This window comes from Helicoverpa zea, chromosome 4, assembly GCF_022581195.2.
Source record: "Helicoverpa zea isolate HzStark_Cry1AcR chromosome 4, ilHelZeax1.1, whole genome shotgun sequence".
NCBI classification, from domain to species: Eukaryota; Metazoa; Arthropoda; class Insecta; order Lepidoptera; family Noctuidae; genus Helicoverpa; species Helicoverpa zea.
The window spans coordinates 3,462,688-3,482,873 of NC_061455.1; the positions used below are offsets into that span (position 1 = coordinate 3,462,688).

The following is a 20,186-nucleotide window of genomic DNA, read 5'->3' on the forward strand; positions in this document are numbered from 1 at the left end:
ATTTCAGGGCTCTCGGTTTCAATACATGGAGAATAACGTTATGAATTAATGTACCAAGTTCGTTCAATCAATACCGAACCCTAACTTGGGGACTTGTGTTTATCCTCGATAGTACCTACACTAATTACAGCCAGTTTCTTCATCAAAATTAAAAGCCAAAGTAATGTCATAAAGTAGAAGTAACGGTCAAATTCGTTTTTTCAAGGCTAAAGTAACAGCAAAACTAATAGTTAAAATCGTAAAAAAAACGAATTTGACCGTTTGATGAAAAAACTGGCTGTTAGTGACGAAATTGAGGTATTTTCTTATTGAAAAGGTATTTTATCAAATACTTCCGCACTTATCTATTCCGCGAATCTGAATAAAACGCTAGCCTTTTACAATAAACAGGCTATCTCACAATGGAAGAATTTTTCTAATCGATCCAGTGATTCCTGAGCTTACCGCGTTTAGGAAACAAAAAACTCGTCAGGTATATAATATTACTATGTATTACAACGGCAAAGGGCCTTATTTATTTATTTAAATCAGTATCACAAACAATTATGAGAAATTGCTTGTTTTTATTCTGTTGATTTATTATTTTTCAGAATAAAATAAGTCGAGCGTTGTTTTAACAAAACTGCATAATATGCTGTTTGTCGCTCCACTCTCACGGGAAACGAATAATTTTACTTACATAAGTGTGTTACGAACATGACATGTTTATTTTTAAACGTACCAAAATTCAGGATAGAAAAACCAGCGTTTTTAGGGTTCCGTACCCAAAGGGTAAAACGGGACCCTATTGTTTTCGCCCCTCTATCCGTTCGTCCGTCCGTTCTTCTGTCACCAGGCTGTATCTCATGAACCGTGATAGTTAGAGAGTTGAAATTTTCACAGATGATGTATTTATGTTGCCACTATAACAACAAATACTGAAAACTAGAATAAAATGAATAATATAAATAAATAATAGAATAAAATAAATAATAGAATAAAACTGAAAACTAGAATAAAATAAATAATAAAATATTTTGGGCTACAACAAACGTGATTTTTTTGCTCTGGCACGGAGCCCTTCGTGCGCTAGTCCCACTCGCACTTGGCCGGTTTTTTCCTACATAGACGAAAATACCCTGCATTTAGATACGGTAGTAATAAAATTTATCCGTCACGGAATTTGATAATCCCTTGGATCAGAATGCAAATTGAATACAAATTGGTGAAAGTAAACAATTTGCTTGTACGCATACTTTATGCAATTGCCATTACGGAAAGACTTTTACATGACATCATGCTGTTGTTATGGCAAGATTTTCTTAAAAATAAGCCTACATATATTTTATATTCTATTGTTTAAACTATAACAAAAAATCCTGCTAATATTATAAACGCGAAAGTTTGTATGTATGGATGTATGGATGTTTGTTACTCTTTCACGCAAAAACTACTGAATGGATTTTAATGAAACTTTACAATAATATAGCTTATACATCAGAATAACACATAGGCTACAATTTGTAAACATATTGTTCGAAATACTAAACCTGCGCAGACGAAGTCGCGGGCACCAGCTAGTAATAACCATATATGTATGATTGTGAGATGACTAGAGTGAGATAATACGAAGTCAATTCTAAAATGTAGGTATTTTTTTGTGCACCATGCTATTTATGAACGATGACTTTGTGAAATCACGGGGTATTAAACAGGCTGAGGACTATTACAACAATACTGAATAAAAAATTGATTTACAAAATTTAATTTATTAATGTTCTATAAACTAAAATTCTAATAAAAAATTGCTTCGACCCGTTCACAAAATTAAAGTACCTAGTTACTTTATCGTTAGTTCATTTATAAGTCACCTAATTAGTATGTAAAGTCTACTATTACTATTAAAGCAAATAACTTAGACTATTTGAATCAAGCTAGAACTGAATTCTAATCAATTATTCTTCATTTATTTAATCTGGCACTGTTAAAGGTTGATTTCACCAATCAAACTAATTAATCAGCAAACGAGTTTGGATTTGCAATTAAATTTCCATCGTCAATAAGTAAAACTTATAATTAAGTGAAATAAATCACTGTAATTAAATTATACCCAGATGACTATTAAAACTTTTTAACCTGTTTTTTAACTGAATTTCTTAACTTTGTGCCTAAAAGACATCAAAATACCGTCGCATTATAATTCTTTTCCATTTAGTGTTGTACGGTAAAACCAACCGTTAAACGTAAACCATTCAGTATTTACTGGAATTTTTTAAGATTTACTGAATCGGCAGCATAAGCTTTTATTTAGTTAACACCTATTAGCCCAATTAGATAGATAAAGGTGCTAGCTATGTCGACTACTTACTCTGTTAATTGCTCTTAATAAAGGTGGCAATGGTAATTAAACAATTCTGAGAAATAATCTTTGTGATATATTTCTTAACGAATGTGTACTAATGCTATAGTGCTGAATGTTTTGTTTGAACGCGTTATATCAACCTCTGGTTCGTTTTGAATAAAATGAAATGTGTTTGTCAGCCTATTAAAAGAAAGTGACTTGTACTTGTACAAAATGTTCTTTAAATTAAAATGAAAAAAAAAAAAACATTTTTTTTAAATAAAACAACCGATGAACAGTAAAAAAAAATTAAAATGGATACAGAAATTATAATTATCAGCAACTTTAATAGACCTTTATTTTGAAATCATCAAGCGAAAATACGGAGAAAACTTTTTTCATATTGAATGTTTTCATATATATGTTGTAAGGGATTGTCAAAATTGTCAAAATGACTGAACTGAAATTTTTTGTAATTTAATTTATTTAATTATATTTACATAATAAAGGGACTCATATTATTATAAATTTGGTAAATCGAAACGTGAAATAATAAAATAAATGATATTTGGCTTTGGATCAATGTTACCTGAGAAGATTTTATCAACATTGATGTGATCACCCTGGAGTACCAGAAAAACCAAGATGAGTGCAACGCTGGTCTAAGGTACAGTAGTGTGGGTGGTAGCCTACAAGATAAGGACCGAAGATGTGGTCTAAGCCACCAAATACCTGCACTGTAGAGAGAAGAACGGATATATATGTCAACAAGAGCATCACGTTTCAGCCGACAGATAATCTTGAACTATAACATGCGGCTACAGAGGAAAATGAATCCTATGCTGATGAAGCGTCAAAAGAAGAGATCGCCTAGCAGATGACATCCCACCAGGGCCCCTGTGGGCCTAATAAGAACATGAGGGAACTCATACTAGACCTCTCTAAGCTGGAGGTTGCAGTGAGGAGACTAGATCCGGATTTTAAAAGACTGGAGTGTGATATTTTTGTTAATGTCTGTTAATTTAATGTTTAATATTTTAATGTATGTATCCTAAAATACACCAATCCTTAGGTGGTAGGAGAGTGACCACCAACAATTGCATTCCCAAAGAGGGTTGACGTCAGGCAGGCGGCCGGTCGTAAAAACACAATGCCAAATCATATAGCAATATGTCGAATGTTGAAGAGATGAGCGATAGGGCTAGGGCGTACCCCTCAGGCGACGCGCCTTCCCTGGTATACCTTTCTCCTCAAGGGCCCACCACAAAACCTCACGAGGCACCCGGTCATATGCCTTCTCGAGGTCAACGAACACCATATGCAAGTTTTTGTGTGCACCCCTGTACTTTTCGCACAATTGGCGAATACAGAATATAGCGTCCGTTGTACTCCGACCAGGCATAAAACCGAATTGATTTCGTGCGATATCACTCTCTTCTCTCAGCCTCCTTTCAATAACTTTCTCCCACACTTTCATACTATGTGACATTAGCTTTATTCCTCTATAGTTGTTGCAATTCAACACATCACCCTTGTTCTTAAAAATGGGCACCAGGAAACTATTGCACCACTCGTCTGGTATAGTTTCCTCTTGCAACAACTTATTGAAGAATAAAGCCAGCCATTTCCATCCATCCATCTTTAATAATTTCCACACTTCCACTGGTATTCCATCTGGCCCTATCGCTTTTCCATTTTTCATTCCATTCACTGCTAATCTGACCTCATCCTCACATACATTTCTTACAAGGCCCTCGTTCACCGCTTTATGATGGAGCACACCGCTCCACTCATTTTCTTCATTCATCAGTCTTTCAAAATATTCCTTCCACCTACCTTTAATCTCCACATCATTCGAAAGGACCGTTCCGTCTCCATTCTTTACACACCTTATCTGGCATACATCTCTTGTCATTTTCTCCCTAGATTTAACCAATCGGTAAAAGTCATTTTGACCAGCTGGGCTATCTAGGGAGTCATACATCCTCTCGTGCGCTTTTGCCCTTGAAACAGCCACAATCTTCTTTGCTTTCTTCTTACATTCATCATATTCAGCCTTTTTTCGTGCTTTTTCACTATCATCATTGTCTTCCGTCCGCTGCCATTCCTTGAATTTCATCTTCTTTTCCTTTAATACACTCTGCACTTCTTCCACCCACCACCAAGTTTCCTTCTCTATCACTCCATTCCCTTTTGATTCTCCTAGAATGCTTCTTGCCGCTTTCCTTATACACGTCGCCATTCCACTCCAGCATTCATTCACATTCTTTTCATTCATTTCTCCCATTTCAATCATCTTATCAACCACTACTTTTCTAAATTCCCGGGCCAACTCAGCCTTCCCCAACAGATGCCATTTGATTTTGGGGGGCCGTCTCTCTTTGGCTTTTGGCCGGGAAGTTAAAATCACATCCATAATTAGGGGTCGGTGCTGCGAGACTACAGCTTCGCCTGGTATCACCTTGCAGTCTTTGATGTTCTTTAAACTACTGCGTCTGACCAAAAAGTAATCTATTTGTGTCACGTGGTGACCGCTTTTATAGGTGATTAGATGTTCGGTGTTCTTTTGAAACCACGTATTTACCACTGCTAGGTCAAACGCAGTAGCAGCCTGTAGCAGGGCTTCACCCTCGTCGTTCTGGCAACCGAACCCCCACCCTCCATGCACTCTTTCATAATTCCCTCTCATTCTGCCAACATGGCCATTAAAGTCTCCTCCCACAAATACCTGTTCATTCGTCGGCACATTCATCATTACTGCATCGAAATCCGTCCAAAATTGTTCTTTCACCCTGTCATCACAACCGACTTGAGGAGCATACACACTTATAACATTTATTATCAAACTTTCATACATTATTTTAACAACTATTATTCTATCATTCACTCTCTTTACATCTATCACACTTTCTTTCAAGTTCTTATCTAACACAATGCCTACCCCATTCCTTTTCCCATCACTTCCACAATAATAAAACTTGTATCCTTCCCCAATTTCTCTAGCTTTCGTGCCCTTCCATTTAGTCTCTTGCAAACATGCCACATTTATTCGTCTTCTCTTTAATACATCCGCTAACTCTCTGGCTCTTCCAGTCATCGTTCCTACATTCCAACTTGCATACCTCAATCTTACTTCCCGGACTCGCTTCTTACATTGCACCCGCCCAGGTTGGTGCAAAAACCCTTGTCCACTTCCCACAGGGGCCGGGTGCTGCCCCTGCGCGTCGCCTGATGTACGGCAGATGCCGTACAGAAGTCCGGTCCGCAGCGGGCACTACCACCAGCTTCAGTGTAGGTGTTGGCTTACATCAGGGGTCGGCCCTCAGCCCGTATCTCTTCCTGCTTGTAATGGACGCGCTTACGGCAGATATACGGGAGGAGGCACCCTGGTGTATGCTTTTCGCCGATGACATTGTTCTGGTGGGGGAGAGTGGGCCAGAGGTCCAGAGTAGACTGGAGGCATGGCGGCTGAGACTGGAGACAGTGGGTTTAAAGGTGAGCAGGAGTAAAACCGAATACCTTCATTGTGATTTTGGCGGTATTTCGGGACCCATGACCATAACCCTAGCCGGCATGCCCCTACCAGTTTGCTCCGACTTCCGGTACCTTGGTTCACTCGTCCAAAGTGACGGTGAGGTGAACAGGGACGTTACGCATCGGATCAATACTGGATGGATGAAGTGGCGACAGGTAACTAGCGCTATTTGTGACCCGCGGATGCCCCTCAAACTGAAGGGCAAAATTTACAAATCCGTCATTAGACCTGTCGTCCTGTATGGATCGGAGTGTTGGGCATTGAAAAAGATGGACGAGAAGAGAGTGCATGTAACAGAAATGAGAATGCTGAGATGGATGTGTGGTGTTACAAGAATGGATAAAGTGAGGAATGATTACATTAGAGGAAGTCTGAAAGTAGCGCCAGTTACAGAAAAGATGAGAAGTAGAAGATTGTCGTGGTATGGACATGTAATGAGGAGGGATGATACGCATGCAACAATGTGTGTGCTAAGTATGAATGTAGATGGATGGAGAGGAAGAGGAAGACCTAAGAAAAGATGGATGGATTGCCTGAAAGATGATATGAATAGGAAGGGAGTGAGTGTCAGTATGACGAGTGACAGGGGAAAATGGAAGAAAATGACATATTGCGCCGACCCCAAGTAATATTTGGGAACAGGGCAGGAGAAAGAAAGAATGTTTTCATATAAATTCAAACTTTTGTCGATAATATTCAAACAAAAAGTATTCAAGTGGTGTGCTTAACTGTTTAGTTTTCTTTTTTCTCTGTTCTTGAATAAGTTTCGTAAGTTACAAAAACTTTGCCGGCCAGTTCTTCTGGATAAATCTTTTGTTAAGTTTTATAGATTTGATACCATTGTGGTTTTCGAAAAGAAATAATATTATGTGAATTGTACCTAATTCTGAAATTATGTTCTAAGCTCTAAGCTCTATTATTTTAATCATTAACTTATAAATTAATTGCATAATCCCTTACGCTGAGGAAATAAATGACACTTGTATTACTTAGAAAAATGCTCATATTTTGTGCATAAAGACGAAAATGTTTCGAATACCTGAATTTTTCTAATTACACGAACCTACTATTGTTTTCGCTTCATGTGTTTATAATATTTAATCGAGTTTTAAAGTTCCTACAGAATTTTACTTAGTTACAGTATACTGAAAAATACAAAAAGGTTCAATAAATCGCAGGTTGAAATCCATAATACGACGTGAACTTCCTGCTTGCCATTTTGGCCGGTCAATATATCATATTACTTGTCCGAGTATCGAGAATAGCTGAATACGGAAATTCGAATAATGCACTCGAACGTTTTGTGTAAAGTTGTCATGTCATATTATAATATACTGGTTGTTTCCCATGTTCTGTAGTTATATATGGAATATTTTGTAAATCTCGAGAAGATAAAAGCCACGTTCTTTAAAGGAATTCTATTACATCCTTGCTAGATATTACTACAGCTGAAAAAGCTTTTATAATAGTAGTATCTAGGTGTACGCAACTGCAATGCTTCCTATTCCTCAGTATAATAAAAAAAAACAAAAAATACTCATAAAATAAAAAGTACATACTTAAAGTATGACACATGATTAATGAAGTGTATATTTCGTCAAAATGAAGTGACAGGCAATTAAAATTAGAATAAATGCGTACCATGACGGACTTTATTTTCGATGGCATTTAATTTACATATTGTAATTATTAATTTACTATACAAACTTATTAACAGGGTTAAAATATATACAAAAAAAGTTTGTAAACATTCAGCTCATTTTATTCCACAACTATTTTCGTACATAAAGAGAAAAAAACTTCAGGCAATCGTTCATGAAACGTGTTGTTTTTGTAACTTATGTTTTCCAAGATGGCGTCTCACATTTCAGCGAAGTCGTTCTTTACGTTTTTCAGTCTGTCGACTCACACCCCTTTGCCGAAAAAATGTAGCTTTCAGAATGTTCCTCGTTTTATCTTGTAAGAGAAAGATGTTACTGAACTGTTAATTTTCTCTTTACCTAGGTCACATAGGGAAAATAATAATTAAGTATTATGCTTTTAGAAAAATAAAAATATCATCGTGAATTATGAAGTAGTAGGCAGTATGATATTGTAAAAGCTTATCATATCCATGTCACAGGGATATGATAAAAACGGGGATTTGATCAATTCTCTAAGGGATTTGATCAAATCACGGAGGATGTTAAAATAACAACACGATTTTATCTTTTCTCTAAACAAATCTAGTGAATTGAACAAATCCCTAAATTGGTTCAGTGAAATGACAAAAATAATTTTGCTTTGACATCCTCCGTGATTTGATCAAATCCCCGTTTTTATCATATTCCGGCGACATCCATATTATATCGTTTAATCTGCTTTCCACAATATTAGGACAGGCACGAGACATTGGCTTATAGCTAGGAAAAATCATGGACCATCTTAGGGCACAGCAATAAAGGTAATAAAGTAAATGAATTGATGTAGATCTATTATAGTTTCCTTTGGTTGAGTCAGTAAGTTTGATAGTACTTAAATCTAACGAAGCTTACAAATAGTTAGTTCAACATTCTTAAGCCTCCTCACGTCACCTTAAAATTAACATACCCTCAAAAAATCTGATTCATAACAAATTCTCTTACAGTCTAAACCACCTATCAGTACTACACACCTTGTTCCCTAAGCCAAAATAAACCCCTTTAGGAGCAGAACATTGTAAGCTATAGCTACCTACTTTGTAGTAGTTCAAATAGGTAGAATTACGTGACTCGACTTACACAAAAGGGTGAACATTGCATTAGTACTTCTAGAAGCGCCTTAAACATTTACGAAGGATTTGTTGGGTTCGGTTCCGAAGATTTATCAATTTGTTTGTTAGTGCTTAGCGGGACATCATGAATGAAAGATTGGATTTATAAGGTTAGTGAGATAGGGTTATCTCTTTCTGTAGCATTCAAGTCTTGTTTTTTATCATAATTAAAAGATACCGAATATTACTCGAATATTATTCAATTATTTTGCTTTCTTGATTTGTTACACTAACTCGGAAAACGATTTATTTTATTGTAGTCATCTTTGTGATTTTTCTTCGAAGCATTATGAACTCACTTTTGAACTTAAGAGAGAGATTCGACTGGTACTACGTCACACACACAATAATTTTTTCTTCTCAATTCCTCGTTCTATAAAACAATAACTATTTACTTAGAAAAACTTCTTCCAAACATTAGATCAGTGATTTTGGTTTAAAAACAAATGGGTGCAAACCATTTTGATGCTATCTCTTCACAATATTGCATACCACATCTAGGAATTCTACACATCAAACACAGAACGTCACATTTCGTTAGTACAGCAAGAAAATTGTAACGATACACTGCTGGCCACGTTGATATCCCCAGTCTTTTTTTGAGAATACCCGCATACTGCAAACAAAACAGTCGGCCGACTGTTGACCTGATTGTTGGCAAAAAAATATTTTTTATTAACATCTTGATTCCAATCAAATCAGTCGGTCTAGTACCGGCTAGATACCTGATCTTTGTAATTTGCGTACTACAATCTTCAGACGATGATTTATGATCCCAAACCATCGGCCGACTAAAAGTTTGAAGTGTGCACTCTAAACCTCACTCCTGGAAGCTTCCTTTGGTTGAAATAATAGCGACGTATTATTGTTTCAAGTATTCGAAATATTTTTATTTAGTACGAAGGAAAATGTTTATGGTTTTCTTTGGTGAATGCTCGGTCGTATTTAAAATGATTTATGATTTTCTGCTATAGGATTTTATGAGAGTATTTTTATTTTTATATTTTTGTGTATTGCACGTAGCTTTGCGCTGGCTTTAGTTAAGTATGATGTGAAGGATTTGAAGATCAGCATTATTTTTTTTATTATGAAACGCTTGACGATGGAAAAATATTTATATTGGTACTTTTTGAGTTAATCTGTTGTACGTCTTATGTCACGATTGTTAGTGGTGTATAAAATCTTTAATTTATTTTACGGTCTAAAAGTAAGATTAAAACTTTGAGTGCTTTAAGGTTTATTCTCTATTTTACCGTTTAAATAACTAAGTTAATGCCAACAGTTAATTAAAGTTGTAATTTCTGACCTTAAAAGCTCTTTAAGTCCCTATTCTCGTGATCAATATCTAATATACCCTCCCTGATCTAGTAGCTATTTTCAATCAAATTACTGGCTATTTTTGTGTGATTTACAAGCAAACAAACATCAAATAAGTACGTACATAACAGATTGAAATTTCATCACAGCAAAACGTGCTTTACGTTCAAACGTAATAGCTAATCAAGTTTCTGGCAGATATTCAAACGGTCCACAGTGCAGTTTGGCTCTCGTCTTCTTTGGATCACTGGCCCAATTTGTACTGATTTTCTGCCTGTAACTGTAATATTTTAGCTTTAAGCTAGAGGCGGTATTTTGGCAACGGTCCTGTAGGTTATTGTGTTGGATTAGTTTGTGTAGTGTTGTTAATTTTAATTATAAACTCACTATAACAAAATGTACCTCAATATTCTTTACAAAAAATGATCTTTAAATGTCATATGATATTCTTTTAAAAATTAATGTTGCAGGTTTCAATGTAAACAGACGTTAATGCTACTTGACTACAAAAAACTTTTGAATCGCGGCGCAAAGTTAATAAACATTCGAGCACTGCTCAAAGAAACCAGAGAACTAAAAAAATAAAAACAAAAACAAAACACTGACATCTGCATCCTCTTTCAAAAATCGAACAGTCAATTCCGGAACATAGAAGATAGATGCCTCAAAAATACCTGCACTTCATAACTCGTTGAAAACGAAGTCGCAGAAAATCTTCGACCTGAACAAATATCAGATAGCCAGTACTATTTCTCACGAACATCGGTATCAGCATATAAATGCAACTAGAATTCTCCGAAAGGGAATAGTTGTAGAATATCTCCGTTGTCAACTTGTGAAGTGGACTTATTCATCAAAAATGAGTTTTATGAGGAACATAAGTGGACAATGCATCTTTATGTTTATGTGGTATTTCGGCCATGCTTAGGACTAAGGTCCCACTGTTGAGTACCGTCACTTATTTCCACATTTTTCAGAAACATTGTTCATTTTTTTAATGTTTTGCGGTTTGTTGTCCCGCGAAATACAGATCAAACAGAAATTGAACATCCAAACTTTTAAAATTTCGCGTGAGTCGGGCAGAGTGCGTAAGTAGTGCACAAAATTTTAACTGAAACACTTTTAATCTACTAGTGTTCAATGGTGGATCTTTAAAAAGCCTAATGATGGTTACAGTTACCTCATAATATGTAGATACATTCTTATTCAGTTCAGTCACTTCAAATTAATTACAACGCACATAAACCAATTTGTAACACAATAAAAACAACACTACAGAAAAGCAGTAGATACACAATGAAATAAATTGTACTAAACAACTAAGAGAAGCTACAGAAAGTTAGTTCAGCTGATTTAAATGTAAATTTATGTTGTCTTATCGCGTAAGCTGTTTATACTGATTACAATTATATTCATGACGGAGAATCGAACGTTGTGTAAAACATTTTGATGATATATTCATATATTCCCTTTTGATTTTATCAGCTTGTATTTGGAATATCAATATAATGCAATATCAAATAGCGGACTTATAATTGGGCTCAAGTTCATTGACAACATAAAATAAATGTCAATTTTCTTAAAACAAACGTTTACTATAAATTTTTATTTGTAATTTATGAAGTAAACAGTTTTTTTTTTAAAACAACGAACATTCATGTTGATGAGTTGTTCGATGAGCTTGGAACTTAGTACTTCAAAATAATTATCTACGTAGCCTTTTCCCAACTATCTTGGGGTCAGCTTCCAGTCTAACCAGATACAGCTGAGCATTAGTGTGTTACATGCAGCAACTGCTTGTCTGATCTCTTCAACCTAAGCAACCCGCCATCCCTTGGGGCAATTTAATTTCGTACAATTACATATAAAAAGATACAGCCAAACGCTCAACAAATTAGAATTATCTGCCCCTAGTTAATTTAGTATACTCTGAAAGGTAACTACTGGTATAAATTAGCACAATAGTAGCTAGTACTAAAACCTAATTAGGTAGTAATAGAAACTGGCCAAAGACTAAATAGGACAGACTCACGTAACCTTTCATTGCGTGACTCACGAAATAAATGGATCTATTCTGCCTAATATTTGTATGGTGCGTGCGATTTTATTTGCAAATTAAATAAGCATATCATTTTTGGAGGTTGGTTGTGGTGATTTATAATGTGGGAAGTTTTTTTTTATGTCGTGATAATTTTATCCTAATTCCGGTTTTTAGTTATGGTGTTTTATTACATGAAATCTCCGAAAACTAATAGTCGTCTAGTAGTCAGAGCGCGTACCTTTCAAGTGTAGGTATTCAAGGTTACTTTCAGATCAGACGACGAATGACGATGAACGACTGATTGACTGAATGAACGACGAAGAAAATCATCTCAAGGAAACCTAGAGTTATCGATCCTGCGGTCGCTAATCCGCATTTAGGAAACGTGGTGATTAATGCTCATTCCTTCTCTGTGTGTCATTTGCATTGCATCCTGCAGAGGGACATAAAAACACTAGTGATGATGAATGTCGACAAATAACTGTAATAAAGAATACATAAAGAAAATCCTCCAAAGCAAATTCTTCCACAAAATGTGAATGTTTACAAAACTAAATTAGTGAAGCGACAAACTTTCCGGATATTGACGGAAATACTGACTTTACGCATACAATAACACACAAAAAAACAATAATCAACACTATGTCATTTTTTCAATCCGCCAAAAAAATAAACTGTAGCACAAAATTCAAGAGACCTAAATAAAAACTGGAAGCGCTAGTGTAGCGCGCTCCATATTTTTGTATGAGATTCCACCGCCGCGGGGTCCAACACGATCTTCGTTTGTTTGCCGATGATTATACCCATTCATTGTCCAACAGAGCATTGTGCAGTGTGCACTGCATGGTTTTTATCTCATAAATAATACGAAATCCTGATTGGATGGCAGCTATGCATAACAAACCTTGGAAAGTCATCTATAACGACTGAATATTTGCATAACTGCTTTTTCGTGAATTGCTTTTTGTATTTTATTTGCATTCGTTTCCTGCAGGTGGACTCACTTTAAATTCCTTTGCCTTTACTGTGTTAAAGTTGTATGAGTCAATATTGTATGATTTTCCTTTACTTTTTATTTGAAGTGACATGTGAATTGGATGAGATTGATTCGCGCCATGATAGTGAGTGATATAACGATTGGCAATCTTGACACACCCTTCTGTCACACACATACAGTTCACTAGTGTGTATGTATTTAGTTTCTCTGTGTGAGTGTCGATAAAAATGAATTCTTTCATTAACGTAGATATACTCTATAGATGCTCTGCAACCACAATAGAACATCTAGATATTACATAGACACACTCGTGCGTTCAGAATTTTAACCAAAGTTTTAAGCAACAACATAGAATCTTAATTGAAATGTTAAAATTACACTTGCTCTCAGAATTAATTAAAAGTTAAAATATTAAAATTTAAAATATCCACAGATGGGTTAAGAATATTATTAATCTGAGAAAGTCGTCTTTTAAATCTTAACACGATATACTTTATATGGAGAATAAAATAGTTAGTTTAAAAATACAGTTAAAATTTATTTACTGCACGTTTCACTTACACGAAACTTAAATAAACTAAAGCATGAGAGATTTTTACTCAAAACTGGGACATTTTTATTAGAAAAAAAGACGAGTTGAAATAATCTCAACTACTAACATATTAAAATTAAAAAGTTTCTAGAACATTCAACTAGCCTTTTTCATCTCATTATGGCTCAGTGAAGGGAAATCATCCGCGCTCGCTGGAAAGACTAGTAAAAAAACCTTATTTTAAATATTTTACGCTCCTAAAACTCGGATAGTTCTGTAATTTAAATTAAAAGTTAGGTTATGAAATAATGATTACTACCGGCTTTTATCAGTTACGTCCCCCGCATTCCCGTGTGGACAGGCTGAAAGTATTTCTGTGGCATTTACAACTTATTCGAAATAATGTCAGGCTTACGATGTATTCAACATAGGTCTCCCTCATTTCTAAAAGACACGATTTTTGATTGCTACAAGTGCTATCCAACCAGTCTCATTCACTTAGTAAAATAAATATTAACAACATTAAACGCAAAGACTGTCATAAAAATAAATTCCTCTTAACTTAAAGTTCTTTACTAGACTTAACTAAATGACCTTAAATTACTGGCCACTTGCAATTTTGTAACTGTTTAAAATAAGAATTAAACCGAATGTATGTACCTTAACTGGCAAGTTACAAAAAGTTTAGTCCTAAAAAAAATGAATGTCTATACCTATTTCATGATCTGTGCGTTAAACATAAAATACTTTGGAAAAACATTTTATGAATATGAAAACGCTGATCTTAACAAAATCCAATAGTTGGCGTTACATTACAGTTGCATGTGATAACCCCAGTCAAATTCAGTAAATAGCTATGTTAACGATATTTAGCCGTGTTCAAACAGATTGTAATCAGAGCCCAATCTAGTTCCGAAAAGGCCTGGCTAATGGCTAAAACGGCGACAATATAGCCATTAAAAACAAAATCCAAAATCTCCGATTTAATTAAGTAGGTACCTGATTCTGTATTACGAAACCTGGGACTCATTTTAAACCTCTATTCAAGGGTTAACAAGAATTGTTTCCAATTACTTCGTGAACGTTAACAACATCAATTATAATGACAAAGAGCTAAAAGATATAGTTATGTCAGGAAAGTTCATTAACGTTTTCTTTCATTAAGCTATTAAAAAGTTAATTAAAACCACGTACCTACAATGTAGTGGTCGAAACGCGCTGATGAAATTATAAATTAAAACGATTCCGTTTTATGACGTAATGGATTTTCCCGCGGCTTTGTTCGCGTTTCGGGTGGATTGGATGCATTTATATTTTTGAGTGAATTTAACCACAGAGGTAGTTATAAACTCTTCGGATCTCTCGAAGTGTTCCTAACTGTTTAATGTGCGAAACTTTTTGAGTATGTAGGTACCTATATTTGCATGTAATTTATTTTAAACGATTGATTAAGTCAGCCCATTCATTTGTTTTTGCAACACTTACATAAAACTAACGCTTTCTCAGTGATAAACTCAGAAAACAGTGTCTGTTTAGTTTCGTGTCGGTTCTTCTCCATTTGAGTTTTTATAGGCTCATTTAAAATGAAATAAAAATAGTTTGAATGCTTTAAACTATTATATCATCAACTTATGAAATTCAGATCAGTTTTCATTTAGAGTTCAACCAATTTATTTACATACCTAAATATTATTCCAAACCATTCACTAAAATCTGACCAAGTTAATACAGTGACTGTATTTGCATACCCTGAAGGTTTATTTTACTACCATATCAATGATAAATGGCTCTGATAAGTTATCCCCTTGATAGGATCATAAAATGGAGTTTAATGTTCAGCTTAAAAATTATTTTGATGGCCGTGATTAATTCCTCTGATAATATTTTTATTGGGAATGATTTTATTTAATATCCAATTTATTCTGACCTAAAATTTAAATCTGATTTTCCGAAATCAAGTGTATATTTATAATTACAGTCGACTCTTGTTAATTCAAACCTGCGATATTTCGAACCTCTCGTTAATTCAAAGTTATCACGAGTTCCCTACAAAATCTCTTTATATTTCGAACTAAATCAATACATTTTGTTGCACTTGGTAATTCGAACGAATTAAGCATTGCTATATAACAAAACGACGCTTTAATTCGAATTCTTAGTCGTCCAACATTCGAGAATTCAAAGTTGCAGAGAGGAAGAGATGGAAAGATTGTAAGTCAGAGTCAGAGAGCAGTCTGAGTAGCAGCAATCTGTTTTGAAGCAGTATGACGGAGCTGTTTCGAAATATTAATTAATTCACATTATGAATACATGTATGGCATGCACACAAATGTGTCTTTAAACTTTTGTCATTGTTATAAAATAGCAGTTAACAAATAATAATTGATCAACACTTAATAATTCGAAGTTTTATTTATTTTCTCTGACAAATTTCGAACCATTTAATATTTCAAAAACTCGATAATTCGTAATATTTTAAGAGTCCCTCGAGTTTCGAATTAACGAGAGTCGACTGTATATCCTTCTCCGTGTGAGAGGAGGCCTGTGCCCGGCAGTGGGACGATAAAAAGGCTGTAACAGTAATAGTATACCTACCTAAAGTATATGTATACATATTTCGGTTACGAAGCATTCTAAATAAAATAAATATTTTCATGATACATGACTTTGATCAGTCTACAAATTCAGGTTTTCTACTCACCAGTAAGTGACTTGTTATCTTCCTAATTACACGAATATAATCAAAACAATGCATAACCTTTCTTGGCAGAAGTCGCGTAAAAGGTGAAGACGTGAAAGCGAGGTAAGGCAATTCTAGTATAAATAGTAATACAATATTTAAGTTCTCCCATAATATCTCAGCTATCAACGATATAAGGTTATTATCAAAAGCTTTATTCAAAGAGCTAACGCCAAATAACTCTTGAACCAAATCTTATTGGGTTTCAATAATATCAAAGACAAAGCAGTCTTTGATACGATATACATTTTGCAATTGAACACACAATGCAATAATATTCTGCAGATACACATTATGAAGTAAGTACGTAATACAAGCAATTAGTGTTAGTATTAACTAAAGCAATAGTTCTGAGCTTTGACTCAAACAATTAAGTACCTTTAAGGTAATCTGAATCCTTACTTTAATATTATAAATGTGAAAGTATCTTTGTATGTCTGTCTGTCGCATTTTGTAGAAACGCAGTGGGCATGACATAACGTCGTAACTGCTCGGAAATGGAAAAGGAAATTAGATTAGTGTTTGTGCAGATTAAAAAAACTTCAATGCATATTCTGACTCGATTAGGTATACTTACAATAATTCATGATAACTAAAAGTGACGTAATGCTATGATATTTTACTGACACATGTTTTTCATTAACAACTTCTACACTTTTAAAACTTGATAGCCGTTACGGTCAAGAATAATGGACGAAAATACTTCGAAATACCTATACCTTCATAATTTGTAAATATGTAAAGTCTAAAAACTGTTCATAACCTTCTTTGACTAAAAAGTTGTTTGGATCGCAAAAACTTGGACACATTGAATCATCCCTTTTAATCCGACCTGAGTTATTTCTTTGACAAAGTTTGTACCTACGTATTTGAAGTAAGAAAAACTTTTACATAACAAATTTTCAAAAAGTAAATTAGGGTAACAAAAAAAAATGATAGGAAAATAACCTGAGCCTTATTTCGCACATGAATTGAAAAAACTTAATAAATAAAATAGTATTGCTCACTTAAAAATCCTCCATTAAACGCAAACATATTTACAAAGCATACCTACCAGTACTTTGCCATTTTGCAAAAAAAAAAATAATATTACCAGACGACGGCGAGTCGCACTGAACTGCATATGACGCCACGAGTTCTCGGAAATGAAATTCTAAATCGTGCTATAATATCATTCTAGCAAAATAATAAAGGATTTAGAGATCGCACACACTACATACTCATTTATTTATTGCTTGATGCACACTTTGAAGTCGTAATTGTAAAGCACTGGTACTCAGCTACATACGGTTACACTGGAAGCCGACCCCAACATAGTTGGGAAAAAGGCTCGGAGGATAACGATGATGCACACTTTAAAGTCATGGTAGAATCAACCACTTAAGTTAGAGTGTGCTGTTTCGATTCCAAGCAAGCAAATGCCACTTTTCTAAGTTAGTAAGTGCTTTCTTAGTATATCGTAGACACCAATTACAATGTTCATTGAAATCAAGATTTGCTTTAAACAAAATATTTTGCCTACATTAGGTCAACTGTTTAGTCTGCAGCGTGTAGGTACTCTTATAGTGAATAGGTATGTGTAATATTGTTTTTGAATTTTTATTTTCCAGCTGACTGATTCGCTAGTAGTTTAATACTTTATTATGCACTGTTATCGCCGTATTTTAATACCAATTTTGCTGGGGAATCTGATGTTTATCGGATGTATTTTGAACGTTTTAAGTGATTACATTTGATTGGATTTTTATTCATAATAAAAGGTGTTTACATTTATAGTGTAGAATAGTTTCATTGAAGCTTTTATTTGAATAGTGTTCCTTCTCCGTGTGGGAAGATGCCTATGCCCAGTAATGGGATGATAAAAAGGCTGTAACTATACTGTTCTTTTTATCACCATAATTATAATGCTGCTGCAGTTATCCTAATTCTTTATGGGGTTGGCGCAGCATCAACCTGTAGACTTCTAATGACTTAGAAAAATAATATAATTTCTCAGCGTTTTCAAATCTCTACATTATAGTAACGAAACTAAATCCAATCTAACCACAACCTCTCTTGACAGTCAGAACAAAAGAAGCTCAAATGAAATGTAAATATTTATTGAACAAAAGAAGCTCAAATGAAATGTAAATATTTCTTCTAAAAATATTACATATATAGAGATAACAATATATCAGACTTGTGTCATATATGAGAAAATTCTTTGTGAAAACGTATGTGTTTTTAGTGCAGCTGTTTGCATTGTCTTCACTGGGCTTTCATTGTTTATATGTGTGTTTTGCTTGAATTAATAATCATGTTTTGTAACCACCCTTTGTTTTCTTAACTTTCATATTAGAGCAACGATATTACTGTAAAAATTGCATTACGAGTGTTTCAATATGGTTTTACTAGCCTTCTTTTTAATAGATGCATATTTTTGCAGATAAAACAAAGAAAAGTCGCTCCTTTTCATCTCTTCTACTCCGTTTCCCTCTTCATACTTCGAGTCGTTATGATGGATCCTTCACTGTTCGCGCTGTGAGGCTTTGGAACGCTCTGCCTCACAGTATACGTGACAGCATATCGTTGGATGTCTTCAAGAGACGAATTAAAGAACATTTCCTGTCAACATGACCTTATTTGGTGGTTTGATGTATGTATTTATTTATTTATTATATTTTATGTTTTATTTATAGGTATATATTTTATGTTACGTAGTTTTATCTTTGTTTTGTTTAATGTTGTGCACTTTTAATTTTCTCTTCCCTATCGCATCTCTCTATCGCTCTAAGGTTTGCTGTTAGAGAACCCAGTTCTGGGTTAAGCTCGCCTTTGTACATGTCTTCTCTGTGTTGTGTGTATTTTTATATGTTTTTGTGTACAATAAAGAATAATAATAAAAGTATGGTACCTTAATTTCAAATGCTAAGTGGCATTTTTTCGTCATGAACTGTCCGGTAAAAGCCGTTAAATTGGTTTGCACATAAAATAATTAGGTACTGAGTAAAGAAGCATTACATACACGGTAAACTTCCTAAACACTACAAAGCAAACACTAACACTATAATCCACGTTGTCCACAAGCAAGGTTGCTCCCAATGACTCCCCACGCATTATTTAGCCTGATAATAATCTAGTAAAGGACAATGGGCACTTTGTATGGGATTTGGTACCCGCTCCAACAGTAACTTATGATATATCATTAGAAAGGTATTTACATGAAGAATAATAAAAACTATGGGGCTTGCCTCAATTAGCTGTCCGATCCGAGTAACGATAAAAATTGAATCGACATAGAAACAAGTATGTCATCCATATATGCAAATTCATTAAGAGGCATATGTCGTCAGTGTAATAATTTTAAACTCAGTTATTAGACATCTTACATTGTTTGAGATACACTCTATTATAATCTAAAAGTTGTGATAGTCTATGGAGTCATACTACGGAAACACAATCGTCATCTGATTTGACAAAAGTTCAAAACATTTCTATTCATCTTTTTTTAAGAAGAAATTCATCATTATCTCAGCACCTCTTGAGGAGCAAGATTAAGTCGTAATATGTACTATGTTAACATCGTCCCCTGACTTTGCAACCTTAATTGATTGTAAATACTGAAAGACTTTCATCAAATTCATAACCTAGTTCTGCGTGAACTGCAAAGGATTGCACAGTCTTTTTTTAAAGCAGTGGGCAGGCAAACATTTTAAGAAGGCCAAATTCCTGTTTTTTTGTTGCTTTACCAGTTTTTATTCAATACAGTTGGATTTAAGAACTACATCTACGTTGACGATTTATGAACATTACACATTCTGTTAGTCGATGTCACGTGAAATGGACAAGGATTTGGAACTAGTCCTCATAGTAATTTTTTTTTGCCTTGCCAAGACCTACGCAACGGTATTAGAATCAGCACTGTTGGACAGGG

The 20,186-nt window shown here is 34.6% G+C and overlaps 1 protein-coding gene across 1 annotated transcript; it reads right to left on the reverse strand.

The window, feature by feature from the left end:
- Positions 1–3,190: 3,190 nt before the first annotated feature.
- Positions 3,191–5,546, reverse strand: LOC124629641 (craniofacial development protein 2-like). Its single transcript, XM_047163136.1, has 2 exons — positions 4,492–5,546; positions 3,191–3,308 (listed from the first exon to the last, which is right to left on the reverse strand). Exons 1-2 carry the CDS (start codon positions 5,415–5,417, stop codon positions 3,191–3,193), a joined length of 1,044 nt encoding a protein of 347 aa, XP_047019092.1. The 5' UTR covers positions 5,418–5,546.
- Between the last annotated feature and the right edge of the window lie 14,640 nt (positions 5,547–20,186).